Source organism: Schistocerca americana, chromosome 1 (assembly GCF_021461395.2).
Source record: "Schistocerca americana isolate TAMUIC-IGC-003095 chromosome 1, iqSchAmer2.1, whole genome shotgun sequence".
In the NCBI taxonomy this organism is placed as follows: domain Eukaryota; kingdom Metazoa; phylum Arthropoda; class Insecta; order Orthoptera; family Acrididae; genus Schistocerca; species Schistocerca americana.
Genome location: NC_060119.1, coordinates 852,477,596 through 852,500,020, shown reverse-complemented (window position 1 = coordinate 852,500,020; position 22,425 = coordinate 852,477,596). Strand labels below are relative to the sequence as shown.

The following is a 22,425-nucleotide window of genomic DNA, read 5'->3' as shown; positions in this document are numbered from 1 at the left end:
ACTGCTACTAACACACAGTTCCTACTGCACTCAACACCGCTCTTTGGTCTGAGATTCTCTTATACCTTAACATATCGCAGGCAGCGCGTGAGCAATACATCGAAATTACATCTGCTCGAGTGCGCTAACAACAAATTCCTTAATCATGGACCTCTTACATGCTGCATAAAATGTATCGGAAAAAAAGAACATATAAACGCAAAAACATTTGGTGAAAGAGTTAACAACTTGCTAAACCCGATCACAAATGAGAAACAACACGTAAACAAAATGGCATCACCTCCGCATAGATCGTAAGAAGCTGGGCGTTGTGGCCGAGCGGTTCTAGGCACTTCAGTCCGGAACCATGCGGCTGGTACTGTCGCAGGTTCGAATCTTGCCTCGGGCGTGGATGTGTGTAATGTCCTTAGGTTAGTTAGGTTTAAGTAGCTCTAAGTCTGAGGGACTGATGACCTCAGATGTTAAGTTCCATAGTGCTTAGAGCCATTTGAACCATTTTTTTGGCAGTTACTCGCCGGTAGTGCTCGTGCCTCGTGTTGACTGTGCGGTCTGTTGGGCTCCATCTTTCCTATTCATGTTATTAGGGTGTTTAAGTACTTCGATGGCCTCTCTGATTTTGCGTTTCGTCAAAAGTGGCTGTAGGCCAGCACACAGGCTTCGCTGAATTTTGATTTCTTTTCCGCATTCTTGCTGATGTTCTGCCACTGCAGATTTGTTGTGTTGCCCAAGACGAATATAGCGCTCGTGTTCCCGGACGCGCGTTGCTATTGGCCTGCCAGTCTCGCCGATGTATGCCTCTCCACATTCGCATTCCACCTTGCACACGCCTGCAGTGTGTAATGCACCCACCTTGCCCTTAGTGGAGCCGAGCGCGTCCTAAATCCTGCGACCACTATAGAAGGCAGGCTGCACCCCAACCCGGCGAAGGTGTTTGCCTGTTCGTTCAGAAACATTTTTCGCATAAGGTAAGCGCACTGTTGGCTGCAGTTTGTGTATTTCTTGCTTATCTTTCTTTCTTGTGTTCGTCGACAAGGCTGTGTGGATCGACTAATGGCTGTAGCCATCGGCTAGAAACGTTGTGCGTAGAGTTTTAAGCTCAGTTATTAGGATTTGAACATCACTTAGGCGCTGTGCACGGATTGCCAAAGAACGGATGACCGAGTTCTTCTGCGCTGGGTGGTGGTAGGATTGGGCGTGCATATACCTGTCTGTATGTGAAGGCTTCCGATATACTCTGTGCACCAGTGTGCCCTCCGTTGTCCTGTATACTTCGACGTCTAGAAATGGAATTGCTCCATTCTTCTCTACTTCGAGCGTGAACTGTATCTTCCCGTGCATGTTGTTCAAATATTCGTGAAACTGGTGTAGCTCCGTTTCACCATGAGGCCATATACGAACGTGTCGTCCACGTATCTCAACCAGCAACGTGGGCGTAAAGGAGCTGAACCGAGGGACGTTGCTTCAAAGGCTTCCATGAATATGTCAGCTGCCAGCGGAGATAGGAGAGACCCCATTGCTACGCCGTCTGTCTGCTCGTAGTATTTTCGTTGCCATTTGAAATACATTGAAATGAGGCACAACTCAACCAGGTCGCATGTGACTGGCGGAACATGCTCCTGAAGGATGCGGATAGTTTCATCCACTGGCACGTTCGTAAATCGTGACTTCACGTCAAAGCTGACCATGATGTCCATAGGTAAAATTGTTTCTCCCTTAAGCCGTTCTATAAAGTGCATCCAGTTCTTAACATAAGAGTCCGTCTTGCCAAATAGACGTCTTAATTTGCAGCCTATATACTCTGACAGATTGTAGGTAGGCGAACTGATCCCATTCACTATTGGCCTCAAAGGATAACTTTCCTTGTGTATCTTTGGAACACCGTAAATTCTAGGAGAGACTGGTATTCTGGGAATAAGACCCTTGGCTGTGTCACCGTCAATTCTCGAGTCCTTAATCGAGGACTGCGTCTTTCGAATTGTCTTCGCTGTAGGGTCCGCCCTCAGTTCTTTGTAGATGGAACCATTTAATAATTCTTTCATTTTGTCTTCGTACTGCACGGTATTTTAATCCTTTCGTGGGCAAAATTAGTGAGCAGTTTTTTGCAATGAATGGAGAGCAGATAGTAGTTAACAGATAGGTATATTTATCATACAGAATATCAAATTTGCTCCAACTGTGAAAGTGAGGTCACACAACAAGGTGGGAAGTATTTTTCCCACTGCCCTTCCTTGGAGTTAAATGACAAAAACAACTTTTTCAATATATGCCATATTTATTTGATAAATGTACTTCTCTTGTTACAATTATTGTTCACAAATACTTGCCATGAAATTTTCTGAAACATGGGTCTATGCAAAGTGGTATTTGACAATATATACAAACACAGAGAGAGCTCTTTTCCGCAGCTTTGGTACTGAAATGACGGCATGTCCAGTAGGTTTCTTCTAAACTGGGTTGATGCTCCCCTACAGCCACATGACGAAAATCTTCAGGTACTTTACCCCTTTTTCCCAGAAAGACAGGTTTTTGTCCACGCCTTTTTTGGGATGAAAAGCCAGCGATCAATTGTATGGCTAGATGGATCCTGTATATAAGCTGATCATGCTGTTCACTTTCTCTTTTACTTATTTTCCACAGGATATAACTGTTCACTGCAGCAACGTCCACCAGGAAATAAAGTATTCTGTGCCACCATTTTACAGAACGTCTGCCAATAGCATACCTTTCTCGTAATTGATCAAACTTATCGACACCACCCATTATTTTGTTGTATTCTGCCACAACTTCAGGACAAGAAATCTCTGTACTAGTACCACCCTTGTTTTTCCTTTTCACTGTGACTGTTTCTTATGGGTCATGAATTGAGGACAGAAATGGCTTCTATTGTTTCAAACTGGAATTCTCCTCGTTCCAAGTTTACGTTTTCCTTCATAAATTTGGGTAAATCAAAAGTATTTACCTTATACTATAGCTTTGAGGAAAAAAATCACAAAATGTCACGCGAACAGCACTGAAAGGCTCCTCTACAGAGCAACACTCAGCTATACAATGCCTCTGTGCGAAGGTACAGCAAAAACGGCGGGAACTTCCGATTGGAAGCAGTACCCTATACTGTTCACTAGGTGGTAGCACCATACAGAGGTGGGAACTATGAATCCCACGGGACTAGGAGCGAGTTGATTGTAGTGGGAAGCATGTTTCCCACGGCTCACGAAACGGTTAAGATGACAGTTGCATTGCCTTTGTCTACTGTTAATATCACAATTTCGTCTTCAGTTCCTTGATAGCTGCCCTTTCCTCTCAGCCTATTAAAATAAAGTTCCCTCTCCTTCTTCTTTAAGTGACCAATGAAACGAACTATCTTTTAAATTATGACGTAATGTCATGCGCAGTGAACAGTAACAACAAAATATAAGGGACACTGCACAGCCTGAACGCACCAGTAGACCCAGAAGAAGACCGCTGCAACCGTGGACGAAACGTTGGTTTCCCTCCAGCAGTAGTTTTATACATTATGACGCGGTACCACACCATTTTATGTCGATAAATGTTTGTTTTCAGCTTGCTCCTGAGCTCTACTTATATGACTTTGTTGAATGCTATCACGTGCAACGTAGTGGTAATATTAATAGGACAGCATTATTATTATTTGCAGGTGAAGTTCAACTTCTCACACACGGCGGCAAATGTGCCGCCCTTACGGATGACGCTGCTGGAGGAAGGCGTATGCTACTACTCCAACGCCCGGGTAGCGCTCCTCGCGTCGCCTCTGCCTAAGTACGCTCTCCTGCTGCCATCCACTAGTCTTCAGCGGTGCACTCTCTGCCACTAACCAGATGCCGACGATCTTCCCACCCATGTCGTTGTGGCTCTCTTCAAACTCATACTGAAATTATAAATTACAAAATTTGTGCTATACTAATGCTGCATAGTGAAACAAGTCAGTAGTGTGAGTCTTCTAGATTCCAGATGAGCAGATATCTGTGCACCAGATGACCAAATTGTAGTATTCAGGCTTTTTTACTTCTTATTATTATTATTATTTTTATTACTATTAACTTATTTTAATGTAGTTACTTTGTGTAGATTCCCCCCGTCCCCTTTAAATAGCATAAGGCACGCGATCTCCACACGATGTGCTTACCTCATCGATTTCTTAGCCACTGGTGCCCCCAATACTTATCTTCTCACATGAAATACCTATCATCATTCCACAACCGCAATACCAGATCGGATACGTCTAGCATCTTGGCTGTACCTTTACATAACACAAAATCTTTCTCCGTGTCATTCTCCATCTCAGCCATACGTCTATGGAACGCGCTCCCCTGTGATCTGCGTCTTATCCCGAACCACTTAACATTCAAGAGGGAACTCAGAACTTACGTATTAGGGACGATATAGTCACCATTGTTGTGCCCTTCTCATCTCTTTCTTTCTCCTCTCCATCATATCTTCGAGTTCTACCATTCTATTTCTTTTCCTCTAACCTTCTACCTCTTCTATATCTCTTTCACCCCATTTTATCGTCATATGTCTCTGCTCGATGAGAATAACTCACAAGCTGCAAGAACATAACGAGAAAATTCCCAACTAGCAATAGGACTGACATTCATAAAAGAAAAATATGTTTACTTTCATATACATAGTCATTACTATTATTATTATTATTATTCTTGATTGTTATAATTATTTTTTTGATTGTTATAATTATCATTGTACTACTGTTATAATCTCTATTTTTTTCTTTAACATTAATACTGTACAACACGTTATATGTCCTTAATGTTCTGTAGAAACCTGAGTATGCCTGGTTAGGTGTAAGAGAGGGCCTGAAGGCCCTAATCTTGCCAGGTAAAATAAATGCATAAATAAATAAATAAATTATTACTAATATATTTGAAATCATGTTTATACTTTATTCACCCCAATTCACGTGCAAGCTTCGGTCTGTTCTTTTATATAGCAGCAGACTAAAAGAAAATAACAAATAAATAAATAAAGAGTAAGTCCATCAGGGTAACGTTTTCCCAGTCAGGGTATCTTTGCACCGCTTATTACTTTTGTTTCAAATCGGTGGCATTCTACCCACTTGCATTATTTTGTACTAAGAGTAACAGTTTTGCTATCTCTGTGTGGTTTTTTTTTTTTTTTTTTTTTTTTTTTTTTTTTTTTTTTTTTTAGTTGTCTTTCCACCATCCCACAAGCTTTTATGCTTGTAATTACTCTTTAAATGTGTTGGCTGTGGTGGCGCATCTGACGATTTTGGCTGAAATTGAACAATGCCAGGTCGATACAAATAACTTGTTATTTCAAAGTAAATCTTCATTACTGAATTAACAGTTTGGTTTTACTTCTTATTAACACCTAATTTCCTATTCACTGGTGTTAAGTAACCGAGAGCAGTAGACATAGGAAAAATACTGTTTTTAAGCCTGCTGTAAAGTTAACCCGGATGGCACCATAACTTTGAACCAGTGTTAAAGCTGAAATTGTACTAAAAAGACATACGATGACCGATAAATTTGGGCTCTAAAATGCTCACCTAAAGAGCTATGAGCACTTCTTCATCTTCGCTCATGGTTCTCAAGCTATGCGTTTTAGAGCTCATGTTGACCAGAAGCATTTTCTTGTTTTGGTCCACCACCACCTCTGAAAGTCGTTTTCCATACAATGTTAGCTACAACAGTACCAGTAAATCTACCCCACTGTATCAGAACGATTTTCGCTTACAACTTCCAACTCTGTCGTTTCCGGATCACGGTCCCTTATCTCAAGTTGTGTGCAAATTTATACATAAAAAAAATATAATTAATTGAACAAATTGATTTTTTCGCACTTTTATCATTTTGATTACTTATAGATTTTTAAGGGAATGCAATGTCCTTCACATTTAACTTACATCGATTCCTGTATTCGTTATGCTGTTAAGATTTCCACAAGTTGGTTAAATGGTTCTACTTCCGCATAATTAGTTCAAAAATGGCTCTGAACACTATGGGATTTAACATCTGTGGTCATCAGTCCCCGAGAACTTAGAACTACTTAAAGCTAACTAACCTAAGCACATCACACACATCCATGCCCGAGGCAGGATTCGAACCTGCGACCGTAGCGGTCACGCAGTGCCAAACTGAAGCGCCTAGAGCCGCACAGCCACACCGGCCGGCGCATAACTAGTTCCCACTCTTGACCGTGTGTACAATATTGATTCTTAATCGGACTTCCTCTTCTGATGCAGGCAGCTACAGTGACATAACATTGAGGTAATACGCGGAAGAAAAGAAAACTTTCTTGGTTTTGCACAAAAACGAACTCTCAGACTCCATATTTTCATAAAACTATTATTCAGACAACATACTGTATCACAAGAAATACGCCTTCTCGCCACGAGAACTGAAGACAGAGTCTCTCTAATAATTGTAAAAAAAAAAAAAAAAATGGAAAAAGTTTCCATCATTTGTCTTTCGCCTTCCGGCGTAGCGAAATATCTCTTTGCCGACGCTTACAGTGGCCGCGCTAGTGTTTATAGTCATGGGTAATAACTTTTATCGTAGCGTGTCGTGGCTTCTCCTTGTGTACCTATACAATTGATACATTTGCCATCCTCCATTATCCCTGAAAGTTTGCAAAATCATCGCGGAATCACCCTGGATAATGCAGTGAGTTCGCAGTTTCCCCCAATTCCCCATCTTCCTGAGGAGACAACAGTTCTTAGCTGTTCGTGACTTCGCCTATTTCATAGTCCCCAATTTTGTTGTTAAGTTTACTACTAAGGTTATTTCTGCTATTCTTCATTACCTGCATCTTTCTTCTGTTTAGTCTTAGTCAGTACTGTGTATTCAGTAGACTGTTCATTCTGTTCAATACATCCTATAATGCTTCCTCACTTTCATAGACCAGCCTTAGAAGAATAAAATGGTTCATAAAAATACTCAAATATTATAATACACTGATGGATGTTCTAATTAGATAAGTCTTACAATGATACACATATCAAAAAAAGTTTCGCGTCACGTCGGTTCCGTGAGTTTAGGAACCTGCGCAGTAAAATTGGAATAGAGATCGACACAAACATCATTTCCGCCCTTTTTATTGTTCATGAAAACCACACATTGCATGTTATATTATACCACCAAACAGCGAGACCTTCAGAGGTGGAGGTTCAGATTGCTGTACACACCGGTACCTCTAATACCTAGTAGCACGTCCTCTTGCATTGATGTAAGTCTGTACTCGCCGTCGTGACATACTATCACAAGTTAATCAAGGCACTGTTGGTCCAGATTGTCCCAATCCTCAATCGTGATACGGCGTAAGGCCCTCAGAGTGGTTGGTGGATCACATAGTGCATAAACAGCCCTTTTCACTCAATCAAAGGCATGTTCGATAGGGTTCGTGTCTGGAGAACATGCTGGCCACTATAGTCGAGCGATGTCTTTATCCTGAGGGAAGTCATTCACAAGATGTGCACGACAGGGGCGCGAATTTTCGTTCATGAAGACGAATGCCTCGCCAATATGCTGCCGATATGGTTTCACTATCGGTCGGAGGATGGCATTCACGTATCGTACAGCCATTACGGCGCCTTCCATGACCACCAGCGGCGTACGTGGGACCCACATAATGCCACCCCAAAACAGTAGGGAACCTCCACCTTGTTGCACTTGAGGGCAGTGTGTCGGAGGCATTCATCCTGATCGGTTTGCCTCCAAACACGTCTCCGACGATTGTTTGGTTAAAAGCATATGGGACACTCAGCGATGAAGAGAACGTGATGCCAGTGTTGTTGGGCCCATCTGTACCGCGCTGCATGGTATCGTGGTTGCTGCCAGGTGTAAGTAGGCTGTTTAGGTTGGCTGTTTATGTTTTCTTTATGTAAGTAGGCTGTTTAGGTTCTTATGTAAGTAGGCTGTTTAGGATTTCTTATTGGTAACGCCACCTCTGTATGACAATCACTGGCTGTGCTGTGGGCAGTCTGTGTCTGCTTTGCATTGTTGTAATACTCGCCATTGTAGTGTTAGGCAGCTGGCTGTGAACAGCGCGTAGCGTTGCGCAGTTGGAGGTGAGCCGCCAGCAGTGGTGGATGTGGGGAGAGAGATGGCGGAACTTTGCAATTTGTCATGAACTGATATATATATTATGACTTGTGATGATATTAAGGTAAATACATTGTTTGTTCTCTATTAATATCTTTCATTTGCTAACTATCCCTATCAGTAGTTAGTGCCTTTAGTAGTTTGAATCTTTTATTTAGCTGGCAGTAGTGGCGCTTGCTGTATTGCAGTAGCTTGAGCAGCGAAGATTTTTGTAAGTGATTTGTGAAAGGTATAGTTTAATGTTAGTCAGGGCCATTCTTTTGTAGGGAATTTTGAAAGTCAGATTGCGTTGCGCTAACAAAGTATTGTGTGTCAGGTTAAGCACAGTCTCGTGTATAATTGTTCAAAGGGGACGTTTCATATGTCGACCCTTAGCCTAGGATACCTCACTGGAATCTTCTGATTTTTTCTTGTAGTTTGTGTATTTAGTGTAGCTTTTGTTTATTGCTAGCGCGTAATTGTAGAGAGAATTTCCTTTGTAGTTGCAGTCTTTCATTGTTGTATAGTAAAACAGTTGTGGCATGCATGTAGATTTGCACCAAGTATTTCGCAGCTGCGCTTGCAATTAACTAGATATTATTTTCAGTGCTATGTTAATGTGTTCTCTTATTTTTGATCTTCAAATTGTGTTTTTTTTGTGTTGTCGTGTGAAATACTGTGACAATAATGGCGTGTGAAAAACGTAACACTAGGCTCCAAACTAAACTGAGAAATAATAGTGATGACGAGCGTAGCTTATCAGCGCCGCCGAGTAATGAATTTACTAATGTTCAAAGTAGTAATTTGGTAACTGTGCACAGGGAAATGGAGCGGGCGTCAAACAATGACGTGGACAGTGAAACAATTAGTGAAGAGGGAAGCATTATCGATCGACCGGTCGGCAATAGCTCGCCTCAGGAAGCCGAAATGACACGACACGATCTCGCAAATACTGTAGATTCAGGTTTTGGATCCTCACCGTTTTCTCGAATAAGTCAAGACACATTTTCTGCTTGTCAAAATGTGAATGTTTCCGGTGTAAATTCACTGCCGAAAAGCACTGAGGAACATGTTTCAGACACCAATGCATTGTTATTACAATTAATACAACAAATGGGACAGACACAGCAAAAGCTTCAAAAGTTAGACACAATGGAACAATACCAGAGACAAACACAGCAACAGTTAGACACAGTGGAACAAAATCTTAAAAAGTTAGACTCATTGGAGCAAACTCTTGAACGAACACGTGAGGATTTAACTGCTGAGTTACATCACATTGAATCGAAATGTCAAAAAGTCTGTAATGACGTAAAAACACAAATTTGTGAGCATTTCCAACCTATTTTTTCGCGGCATGAAAATGCACTACAGAATCACGAAGCAGCCATAAAAGAACTGCAAACTATTGTTCATGAAAATCACAACACCTTGCAAGCTAAAATTGACGCAGTTGCATCTACCGATTCGGTTACGCAACTTGCAAAAAGTCAAGAAAACTTAAAGGACACAGTAGATTCGATTTCAACACAAATGGACACTCTGAAACTTGGTTCAGAAAAACACACTGAGGAAATGTGTTCATTATCAGAGAAAGTAGTTGAACTTTCGGATCAGCTAAATAATTTATCTACGAAGGTAGATGATAATCTGAATGACGCAAAACCGGTAGTCTTTAATGACACAGAACAGAGCGAACAAATTAGGAAACTGAAACAAAATCTGAATCAAATTGATACGCAACACCAAAGAGAAATCCGGGAAGTACAAGATCAGCTGACACAGGTAATACAAGAATTACGTATTTCAGAAGACACTCGCGCTCCAACACGGGAAGAGGAACTTAGAAATACGCAAAAGCCACAAAATAATAACACAGGGCATTTCGGTAATTATGAAAGAAATTGGCAAGGTACACCGAATTTTGAGATGGAACGGCCGACACGACCTAACAATGACCGATATGCGACTCGCCGACATGATGATTTTGACTATAAGCTGTTCATTACTACACGTAAATTCAAAACATTTAAGAATTCTGGCAACGACATTCATCCACAAGCATGGCTCCATCAATTCTCTCATTGTTTTCCTCCCAACTGGTCGTTGGAACACAGATTAGAATTTATGTGTGGCTACTTAGAGAATGAACCAGCTGTAAGAATGCGATCGGTAATTCACGATTGCCACAGTGAGGGAGAGTTTTACCATGCCTTCCTCTCAGCATATTGGTCTCAAGCCACACAAGACCGCGTAAAACATGGCATCATAATGATGAAACATTTCGAACAATCTGAATTCTCCAGTCTTGTGAAATATTTTGAAGACATGTTGCACAAGAATCAGTACCTGTCAAACCCATACAGCCCCTCAGAACTCATCCGCATTTGCTTAATCAAATTACCTGAACATTTACGACACATTATTTTAGCAGGACGTTGCAAAGACGACATTGAAGCTTTTCAGGGACTCCTACAAGAATTAGAAATTGACACAGACCGTCGCAGGATGCGAAAACAGGAAAACAATCACTACAGGTCACATCCGTCACAATTCCATGACGACAGAAACGATAACTGGCCACGACAAGCCTATTCTTACAACGCAAATCGTGACCAAAACAGACACCACCCATATGACAACCATTGGCAGAGTAATAGTTACAGAGAAAGATCGCATTTCCGTAGTAATGAATATGACAGAGATAACCATAGAAATAGACAATATGGTAACCAAAACAATTATTATCAAGGGAGGCAGAATAATTTCAGACGCAACAGTTCGGCGCAGAGTTACGATTCAGGGAGAAATTCTCCACCACATGACCGACAAACAAGAAACTATGTAAACTACCGACATAACGACAGACCTGAATTCCATCAGAACTGGCGAGCTTTAAACAGAGCTGGGCCCTCTCGGCAAGGCGAATTTGTGGAAGTTAGGTCTCCTAATCCCAATAACGACGCGCGCCAACAAAGAGACAGACAATGACTCGCGCCGCAGGCAGCCACCTGCGCCGGCTGGCTCAGGGAAAAATAACATAGACGCTAACCTTGAGCAAAATTCCAGTATTCTTTACCGACGAATACCGCATGATAATTGCGTTGAAGTTGAAACTCTGCGTATTAGGAAGAGTAAAGGTTTACACCACATTTCACATGTAAAACCATTTATTGAAAGATAATCTGCTCTTTAACTTAGTCTTTGTCATAAAATTTTTCGCTTCACATTTCTAGTAGGCTTTGTCAGATTTGGAATCTGTTAACATGTAACAATGTTTGAAGTGGAATATCCAGTCAAGAACCAAGAGAACTTATTTAAACAGAAATTACGAATGCATTGTTATAATGAACAGACGACACAGTGTTGTTAGTTGTACATTCTTGCTTGTTAGTTGCACGATTACGTAACGAATATCAGGCTTACATACTTAGGACACATACTGGTACTACTAATGAGATTTTAATGCAACATTTTGGTTTACTTGAAAATACATTCTGAATTTAAAGTGCTTTCTGAGAGATACCAGATGACACAGAGGTTAGTTTATGTGACAGCTACACGATTTTTATCACGACGCTACTAATGAGTGACAATTTACAATGTTGCTTTTGCAGTGTTTCTGTTTTATATCTGCACAGTTTTTCTGAATTATTCTGGAAAGTAAAACAGGTTTTAGTAGTAACTTTTATGGTATAGCTACAAGGAGACAGCCTTTTCTGTAGCACAACAATACGTTACAGCACAGTACTTTCTTCATCACGGCAATAAGCGTAATAAGTATGATATCTATACGCAAAGCATTTCACTTTTGTTTATCATGAGGTAAGTACATTGGCTTCTGCAGAACTTAGCTTTCGGAGGAAAATAACTACGACACTTCCACAGAGATTATCTTACAACAAGATGCACATTTAGCGCTACAGGACACGCATTTCAGTGATCAATTTTATACTTAAAACATTTAATTTTAAAGATTTTTGAATTACAAAGAAAGTTTTCCGTGATACATTTCATTGCATTGCTGTAATCTGTAACACCTGAGGGTATAATTACATTAATCCTCAGGGGGGTACACGCCTACTTTGTGTACCATGTGTGTGGCAACCACAAGGAACCCTAGCTAATATGGTATTTGCTTATACAACTTTACACATCGGTACCATATTTCTCTAACACACAAATTACACAGCTATCTGATCATTTAACTGAGAGATAAACATTTTTTTTATTACATCAGTGACAGATGTTTACGCAATACACAGTTGGGTAACTTTATACTTATGAAACTGTATTTTGTCTGTACTTTGTGAAATGTTCATATTTTTCGGAACCATTGTGATACTATGGGAGCTTTGAATGATGTATTTGGTATGAGATCATGATTTTTAAGGTACGTTTGAGGCGGATGACACTTTTGACATGAGCAGAGAATTTTTTTAATTATTGGAGGAAGTTACGACGATTTTGAGATTTGACTGAGGTGTTATGATGTTATTTTTACGACGACGATGTGTATTATGCTGCTGAGGTATGTTTATGATTAATAGGCTGAGGCTATATGAGTTATTTGAATATGCTTCATATTTATAATGACGAAATATTGACGAGTGTCGATGGATACGTATATGTGTAATAAGGTAAGGAGTAATGAATAGTGGGTAGGGACTCTTGACTTGTGAAAAAGGATGTTGGAAACCAAGAATCGTACTTTAAGAGTTATGACATGTGTGAATCATGTGTGAATGTATCACAATGCCACTGAACATTTTTTTTTGGACACTGTTATATTCATAGGATTTTGTTTCTACAGATTTGCAACGCTAATTCTTGACCTGTGAAGTATTTTTATGTGAGACTGTCACTTTAGCGAAAATTGCTGTCGTAAATATTTCCGTACGAAAGTTAAGTGACCACCTGCACGTAATGCGTCGCGGGCACCCAGCTGTGTCAGACGCCTGGAGAAAAAGCCATTATTGCGAGCCCTTTTCAGCGGCACAGGTAGAAAAAAAAAGGGGACGTGGGACGTGTCAAACACCTGGAGAACAAGCCATTAGGGTGTGCCTTTCATCGCTAATGCGACACCCTCGTTACTTGAAAACATATGATTACTCGCACTTTGTGCTAATTACTGAAATGCTTATGAATTGATGGGAAATATTCGTACATCTGCACACCTGATTACGACAAGCGTCTTTCTACGAGAGTTGAGAGCTACTAACTTATGAAATGTCACATGACTACTGAATGATATTTTTATGCTTTGCTTTTCATAGTTGCTTATTTCATTTGATACCTGGTTTCCAGCTGTGTTGCAGCATTGCTTTTATAAAATGAAATGCATTTGCTAATGTGAACACTTTCTGTCAACAGATCTATTAAATAATTATTTTATGATCCACATTCTTTAAAAAAAGGAGCACTTGGAAAGGAAAGAACAATAAGAAGGAAGTAGTAACAGTAACACATAATTTTCTTTTCAAGTACATGGTAATATTTCTTTTTACAATCAGTTGTTGTGGTGCACCACTTTAATTACATAGACATTAAGATGTGAATATACATTTCCCTTATCTGCATTGTTGTTTAGTGTAATATTTTTTCTGCTTGCGCTATGTCATGTTTAGGTATAAGTTGCTGCTGTTTGCCAGGCATAGTGCTACTAAATTTCACATTACATTACTCTGTTAAGCCGGTTTCACAACTGATTTTTTTTGTTGCTGCTCATTGGCTCATATTAGTTGTAATTTTGCGTTTTATCTGTTAATTTAGATTTGCTGCTGCTTGCTTTGCAAATTGGCATTTTTTTTGTCATTGCTGTTTGTGATAACTTGTTTTGTGCTGCTGCATTGCCTCGTCTCTTAGTTTAATATCTGAGCTCAGTAGATTTAAGTTAGCTTAAGAGGGGGTAGACTATAGAAGAGAATGAGTTGCGATGAATTGGAAGAAATGCATTGAGAATCTATACGAAAAACGTACAGAAAGCAGGTATAGGTAGGATTTTCTCGGAAATAAATGATGAGGTAAGATAATGGAAAATAAAAATGAGGTAAGAAATGTGTGAACATATAAATACAGAAAGCATGCTTAGATCGAATTTTTTTGGTGGAAACAAAGGATGAAATAAGAGGAAAGATATATGAAGTTTTGGGTTGGACTGCAGTACCAAATGTTACACTGAAAACGAACCCTGTCCTTTCCTATTGGTGTTATCCCACTATGTGATTGTGTACCCTTGAGTATTTGTTTTCTTCCTGTCTCTGTGTACTGTTTCATATAATTTTTTTCTTTTAATATTAAGCTACATTCACTATGAGGAGGAATACTGTTATCCTCAAATATAAGTTGCATTAATAATATGTTATTTTCTTTGTAAAGTTGTTTACAATTCTGTTCTGTTTCAATGTTCATGTGTGAAATTAATGTTTCGAAAACTATTCTCATTATTTTATGTATGTACTTATGTCACTATTTTTGTAACACTGATGTATATGTTTATTTCTATTCTTTTGTAAAGCCTGTACTACAAATGTTATCTGTATTATTATGTTTTTAATGATGTATTTTGTACCTTTGTAATTGTATTCTTATGTTATAAAATTGTAATTGTCACCAGTTCATGACATTATTAACTTGTTAGTTACATTTCATTGCACACGTTTCTGTTGGTCATAGTATGTGGACAATATGTGAGAAGTAGGGACTGTTAGTGTTTGCATGTGTGTTAATAACTCAGCAAGGGACTGGATAACAGCATTGCTGGTTCTAAGGACAATTCCAAAAACTTTGTGAGTGCACAAGTGGTGGTTTATGGACTTGCTATATTCTCCGCAAGACTCTTCGATGGTGAATGTGCACCTGCACAATCGCAACAGATGGCTGCTGGTCATCTCTACAAGGACTACAGTGGGTCTACACCTCTGGTGGCCCACCAATACCATTATCTCTGCAAGGACTACAGTGGGTCTGCATCTATGATGACCCACCAACGCCATTATTTCTACAAGGACTGCAGTGGGTCTGCACCTCTGGTGGCCCACCAATACCATACTCTCTACCAGGACTACAGTGGGTCTGCTCTGTGACCTACCTACCAATTTTCTTCAAAACTTCGAATGACTCTGCTGTGGGTTTGCTCCATTGTGGCCCATTACCTGTCAGCATGTCAAGAGCCAGCACTGTCTTTCCATTGGAAGGACAACACTACTTCTTCAAGACTGCATGGAAATCCACTACTTCCGTGTGCATTTTCTTTTACTGCTCAGACTTTGAGAAAAACACTGCTATTCTCCTGTTATGTACGATTAGGACTGTCTTTATGGACTGTGAGACAATTTTAGCTTTTGACCAACATTGTATCAATAAGTGTGTGCATTTTATATCTTTGTTACTGTAATTGTGAAAAATTTTTGTCAAATCTGTATTGGCCAGTGCCCAACACCATTTGTAAAAATTTTTTGTGGGGAGCATGGGGGCTATGTAAGTAGGCTGTTTAGGTTGGCTGTTTATGTTTTCTTTATGTAAGTAGGCTGTTTAGGTTCTTATGTAAGTAGGCTGTTTAGGATTTCTTATTGGTAACGCCACCTCTGTATGACAATCACTGGCTGTGCTGTGGGCAGTCTGTGTCTGCTTTGCATTGTTGTAATACTCGCCATTGTAGTGTTAGGCAGCTGGCTGTGAACAGCGCGTAGCGTTGCGCAGTTGGAGGTGAGCCGCCAGCAGTGGTGGATGTGGGGAGAGAGATGGCGGAACTTTGCAATTTGTCATGAACTGATATATATATTATGACTTGTGATGATATTAAGGTAAATACATTGTTTGTTCTCTATTAATATCTTTCATTTGCTAACTATCCCTATCAGTAGTTAGTGCCTTTAGTAGTTTGAATCTTTTATTTAGCTGGCAGTAGTGGCGCTTGCTGTATTGCAGTAGCTTGAGCAGCGAAGATTTTTGTAAGTGATTTGTGAAAGGTATAGTTTAATGTTAGTCAGGGCCATTCTTTTGTAGGGAATTTTGAAAGTCAGATTGCGTTGCGCTAACAAAGTATTGTGTGTCAGGTTAAGCACAGTCTCGTGTATAATTGTTCAAAGGGGACGTTTCATACAGGGTTCAAAATGTGTGTGAAATCTTATGGGACTTACACACTACTTAACCTAAATTATCCTAAGGACAAACACACACACCCATGCCCGAGGGAGGACTCGAACCTCCGCCAGGACCAGCTGCCAGGGTTCCTCCGAGCCATAATCCGCAGGTAGCGGTCATCCACTGCAGTAGTAGCCCTTGGGCGGCATAAGCGAGGCATGTCTTCGACAGTTCCTGTCTCTCTGTATCTCCTCCATGTCCGAACAACATCGCTTTGGTTCACTCCGAGATGCCTGGACACTTCCCTTGTTGAGAGCCCTTCCTGGCACAAGGTAACAATGTGGACGCGATTGGACCGCGGTACTGACCGTCTAGGGATGGTTGAACTGCAGACAACACGAGTCGTATACCTCCTTCCTGGTGGAATGACTGGAACTGATCGGCTGTCGGACCCCCTCCGTCTAATATGTGCTTCTCATGCATGGTTGTTTACATCTTCGGGCGGGTTTAGTGACATTTCTGAAGAGTCAAATGGACTGTGTCTGTGATACAATATCCACAGTCAACATCCATCTTCAGGAGTTCTGGGAACCGGGGTGATGCAATTTTTTTTATGTGTGTGTATATTGTGGTGGCAGTGGAAATAACAAGTAAATAGTATTGCCCCTGCTGGCAGTAAGTCAGCTTTGTAAATGAAACAACTTGTCTAATTCATTTTATTTCAGTCAATGTCTGTCTTTGCAGTACATGAGAACGTAGCTTATTCAGGCTATGTTCCACCATCTTAAAAGTCACCAGAAATCATTAGCAAAAATATTATCTTCTATAATTGTGGTACTTTAAAGACAACTGACATAAATTTTGACGACATTCTGTGTGTTGTGGTCTGTGTGCAGGGAAGAAGAGTCTGGAGTCACGGCGAGTAAATACGTCACATCAGTCGACCACGTAGACATAACTGGCTCGGTGTCTTACATGAACACAGGGTACAAGGTAAGTCACACAGCAGTTATTTTGTTCATTTATTTATACATTAGCTTCCATGGCACAACGTGAGCAAAGCTACTCGGTCAGGGAATGAGTTCATAAATTTTATACGGAATGCTGATTAGAAAATACATAAACAAGAAATTAATGTATTAATAAAACATAAGAAACAGAGAGTATACTAATAAATAACACATTACAAAGAAGAGTTCTGTACTTCTGTGAGGATCTCCAGCATAGAATGGGAGTATGCGACAAGGTAAGCTTTCAACTAGGGTTTGAATACTTGTCATTCAGTTTTTTCAGTTCTCCTGGAATCCTATTGAAAATGATATCTGCTGAATAGTATACATCAGTACTCGTCAAACTGTGAGACGTCGGCCGAATGTGGAGTGGAGTACGTCTTAGTGCGGCACACGGTTCTCAGCCATAGTTATAATAATGTGCATCTGGGACCTAACAGCTGTATCCAAAAATTTCAGGACCGATGACCGTAGCAGTCTGGTCCCTTTAATCTCCCAAACCAACCAACCAACCAAAAATCTCAACTACAGTTAACAAATACCCAAGAGTGTAGTTTTCCTGTTCAGGAATAAACAAAAATGGCTACAGAGGCAGTATTATAAGATGTGCTTAATTTTAGCAGACGTTGTTGCATTGGACTGTGAACTAAGTGAATGTGACCGCTTACCTCAGTGGCAGAGAGTAAGTAGCACATCCACTGCAGGGTTGGAGGATGTGAGGTGGAGTCTTATTGACTGTCTTCCAGTAATGAAAACTCATCGGCGAGTGTGACTTATACCAGTCACCTGCTATAGTATAAATTTTGACACGGAAGTAACATGACTTCTCCTAAGTCGTCATCCTCTAACGGTACGTGAAACGCACTTGGACGTAGAGCGAGGCCCACGAGAACGACAGTCGGCGGCTCCTCACGCTGCAGGCCTTACATGTGCCAGCGGCCCACTCCATGAGGAGCGAGTACCTATTTTAAATAAGTTTGATAATTTTTGACTGAGCGTCTAGATGCATGCAAGCTCTCGGTAGCACACGGCAAAGTTAAGGGCTTTAGTGAGTACCTTTTCAATTGCATATTGATGTCCCGTGGGTCCTGCATGGAGCCGAGCGTTCGCAAAGTGTGGCGGGGAAGCCCACTAGTCTGACGTCACAAGCTTCTTTCCGGGTCCGTCCATCTCGTGTGTCGCGGACGAAGAGCTGGTGATGTCACTGCGCGGAACTCGGTGCCCACGAGATATACGGTCTCGCAAACGATCTTGTGACGTCACACTAGCCGGCTTGTCCGCTACATTTCGCAAACGCTCGATTCCAAGCAGGGCCCTCGGGAAATCAATATGCAGATGAGAAGGTACAGACTGAAGACATTAACTTTGCTGTATGTTATCGAGAGCTTGCATGCATCTAAAGGCGCAGTCGATAATTATCAAACTCGTCGAAAATACGAACATCAAAAAAAGTTTTGCATCAGCGCGGTTCCCAGAGCTCCTGAAGTTAGACGTTGACCGTGGATCACAGACAAAGTCTCTTTGACTCTTCAGAGATGTCACTAAACCCGGCCCAAGATGTAAACAACCATGCATGAGAAGCGCATATGAGACGGAGGGGGTCCGACAGCAGATCAGTTCCAGTCATTCCACCGGGAGGGAGGTATACGACTCGTGTTGTCTATAGTTCAACCATGCCTAGACGGTCAATACCGCGGTATGATCGCGTCCGCATTGTTACTTTGTGCCAGGAAGTGGACCCAACAAGAGAAGTGTCCAGGCGTCTCGGAGTGAACCAAAGCGATGTTGTTCGGACATGGAGGAGATACAGAGAGACAGGAACTGTCGAAGACATGCCTCGCTCAGGCCGCCCAAGGGCTACTACTGCAGTGCACGAACCGAGCGAGGTGGCGCAGTGGTTAGACACTGGACTCGCATTCGGGAGGACGACGGTTCAATCCCGCGTCCGGCCATCCTGATTTAGGTTTTCCGTGATTTCCCTAAATCACTCCAGGCAAATGCCGGGATGGTTCCTCTGAAAGGGCACGGCCGACTTCCTTCCCCATCCTTCCCTAATCCGATGAGACCGATGACCATGCTGTCTGGTCTCCTTCCCCAAACAACCAACAACTGCAGTGCACGACCGCTACCTACGGATTATGGCTCGAAGGAACCCTGGCAGCAACGCCACCGTGTTGAATAATGCTTTTCGTGCAGCCATAGGACGTCGTGTTACGACTCAAACTGTGCGCAACAGGCTGCTTGATGCGTAACGTCACTCCCAACGTCCATGGCGAGGTCCACCTTTGCAACCACGACACCATGCAGTGCGGTACAGATGGGCCCAACAACATGCCGAATGGACCTCTTAGGATTGGCATCACGCTCTGTTCACAGATGAGTGTCGCATATGCCTTCAACAAGGCAATCGTCGGAGGCATGTTTGAAGGCAACCGGTCAGGCTGAACGTCTCAGACACACTGTCCAGCGAGTGCAGCAAGGTGGAGGTTCCCTCATGTTTTGGGGTGGCATTATGTGGGGCCGACGTACGCCACTAGTGGTCATGGAAGGCGCCGTAACAGCTGTACGATACGTGAATGCCATCCTCCGACCGCGCGCCCCCATCGTGCACATCTTGTGAATGACTTCCCTCAGGATAACGATAAAGCTCGACTAGAGTGGCCAGCATGTTCTCTAGACATGAACTCTAACGAACATGCCTGGGATATATTGAAAAGGGTTGTTTATGGATGAAGTGACCGACCAACCACTCTGAGGGATCTACGCCGAATCGCCGTTGAGGAGTGGGACAATCTGGACCAACAGTGCCTTGATGAATATTTGGATGGTGTGCCACGACGAATACAGGACGCATCAATGCAAGAGGACGTGGTGCTGGGTATTAGAGGTACCGGTGTGTACAGCAATCTGGAAAACCACCTCTGAAGGTCTCACTGTATGATGATACAACACGCAATGTGTGGTTTTTATGAGCACTAAAAAGGGTGGAAATGATGTTTGTGTTTATCTGTATTCCAATTTTCCGTACAGGTTTCGTAACTCTCGGAACCGAGGTGATGCAAAACTTTTTTTTGATGAGTGCATTGAGGAGCCCCAAAGAAATCTCCTCTTGCATACTTCAGAATAGTGATAGTCATTGCAACCTCTATAACATGGATATAATGCATGTGCTGACTGACATTAGACATTATAAACCAATGCACATCAGGTGAACTTTATTTTCACGGGGATGAGATGCAGTAGACTCTATTTCACAGGCTCGCTGAATTCTTTCCTTTAATTTACTGAAAATTATTCATCAGTACTCAATGTTAGTTTCTAGAACCGTAAACATGATGGTGGTAATTCTGCGAAATTCTGTCAGTGGTGAATCCAGTCGTTGGCCGTTGATTTCACAATGACTCTTCCAGTCACCACCAACTCTCAACTCCCTTGACACAATAAAAGTCTAATTGTCGTCAAAATGGCGTGAGGCAGCACTCGACTCCCGTGGATGCTTCCTGAAAATCTAATTATTGTCAATCTGGTGTGTGGCAATTTAAAATCCTTCTTCTCTTTATTCGAGGATATCAGTACCATAAGCGTGCGTGATCACTGGGAGCAACTGCACAGTAATTTTGGCACGGTTCCTGGTGCATTACGTGCACCACCCCTCGCCACTTAAGGGTACGTCCCACACTGTTGAACGCGATTGTTTTTGCAGTCCAGGTGTGGTGTGGGAAGGCGTAAGCTGCATGGGCGTTCTGACCTTCAAATCTTTGAACACACTATACTTACCGGTCAACGTTATTGCGACACTGTACCGCTTCCTCATGCTCTTCTTTTCAGGGGTGCATTCGGCCCTGAGTTCATTTTTATGGATGACAAGCGCAACCGTTTGAACTGCACAGGTGGAGGACCTCTTGGAAAGAGAGGATATTTGACGATTGGATTGGCCTACCTTTCCCTCCCGACTTAAACCTCATCGAGCACGTGTGGGATGCGTTGGGAAGACGTATCGCAGCACGCCCTCAGGCACCAACAACCGGCTGTTGAAGAAATGGAACGCTCTGCCACAAGAACTCCTTACAAACCTTGTGGTCAAATGGAATCAGGTCGCAGAGCATACATTGCTGTGCCTGGTGATCACACACCCTATTAAGAACCACGTCGCCCTTTGTAATGTCCTGGGGCGTCATAAGTAGTGTTGTAATTAATGTTTGGCATTTCTGTTTGTCTCATTACGTTTTTTCGTCACTGGCCTACTGTGCTATATCGTAGCAGTTCTATGTATGTTTGGCCCAAGCTTCATCTAGCTATTTTAATCGACAATGACACATCATAAGATAGTTACATCCGTCCGTAAGTTTTGCACACCACTGTACATTGATATTCCGCAAGCCAGAATACGGTGCATTGCGGAGAGTTCTTTATACAACTACTAGCCTTTTCCTTCCCTATTCCATCTCTTATCCCTCTTTCTTTACGTGAAATGTATGTTTATACAACTACTAGCCTTTTCCTTCCCTATTCCATCTCTTATCCCTCTTTCTTTACGTGAAATGTATGTTAGAGGCATTCAGCTTTAAACGCCGGTTCTCTAAATTTTCTCAATAGTGTTTTGCAAAAAGATAGTGGTCTTCCCTTTAGGGATTCACATTTGAGTTGCGAAGCATTTCCGTAATACTTGCATGTTGATCGAAGCAACAATTCCAGCAGCACGCTTCTGAATTGCTTTGATGTCTTGCTTTAAACCAGTCTGGTGGGGGTCCCAAAGACTAGAGCAGTACTCAAGAAGAGGTCACACTAGTGTTGTACACGCGGTCTCTTTCATGCATAGTCCAATCACATTAATGCAGGGCTTAACAACTGGCCGGTTTTGAGCGCGAGCACTCGCGTCTGCTCAGGCACGTGCTCGCGAGCAGGTGCAAGGTCGTGGAGTAGGGAGGGAGGGGAGGGAGGGGAAATGCGCGCGCACGTATGAATAGGACCGCAGCGTGCCTATTGAATTCGCGCCGACTGTGTAACGTTAAAAGTACTACGATCAACTCTAACAGGCACTTCGCTGGTTAAGAATCATGTCAAGTCGCCATTGTGTAACCCAAACCATGCTTTCGCAGTTCAACCCCCATTGGGAGGAATTGTATCTGTTTACAGAAAAAGATGGTGTTGCAAAATGTTTAGTATGTCACAAAACGCTGAATTCTTTTAGGAAATTTAATTTGAAGCGACATTATATGTCGTACCACGCGAAAGACTATGGAAGTGGAAAA

General features: G+C 41.9%; 1 protein-coding gene across 1 annotated transcript in view; it reads left to right on the top strand.

Annotated features, from left to right (window-relative positions):
* The window catches only part of LOC124594636 (sodium channel protein Nach-like), a 159,452-nt gene that overhangs the window by 60,624 nt on the left and 76,403 nt on the right, over nt 1-22,425 (top strand). The window contains exons 3-4 of the mRNA XM_047133007.1: nt 3,656-3,777; nt 17,060-17,156. Of these exons, the coding sequence (XP_046988963.1) occupies nt 3,656-3,777; nt 17,060-17,156 (219 nt within the window). The remainder of the gene's footprint in view (nt 1-3,655; nt 3,778-17,059; nt 17,157-22,425) is intronic.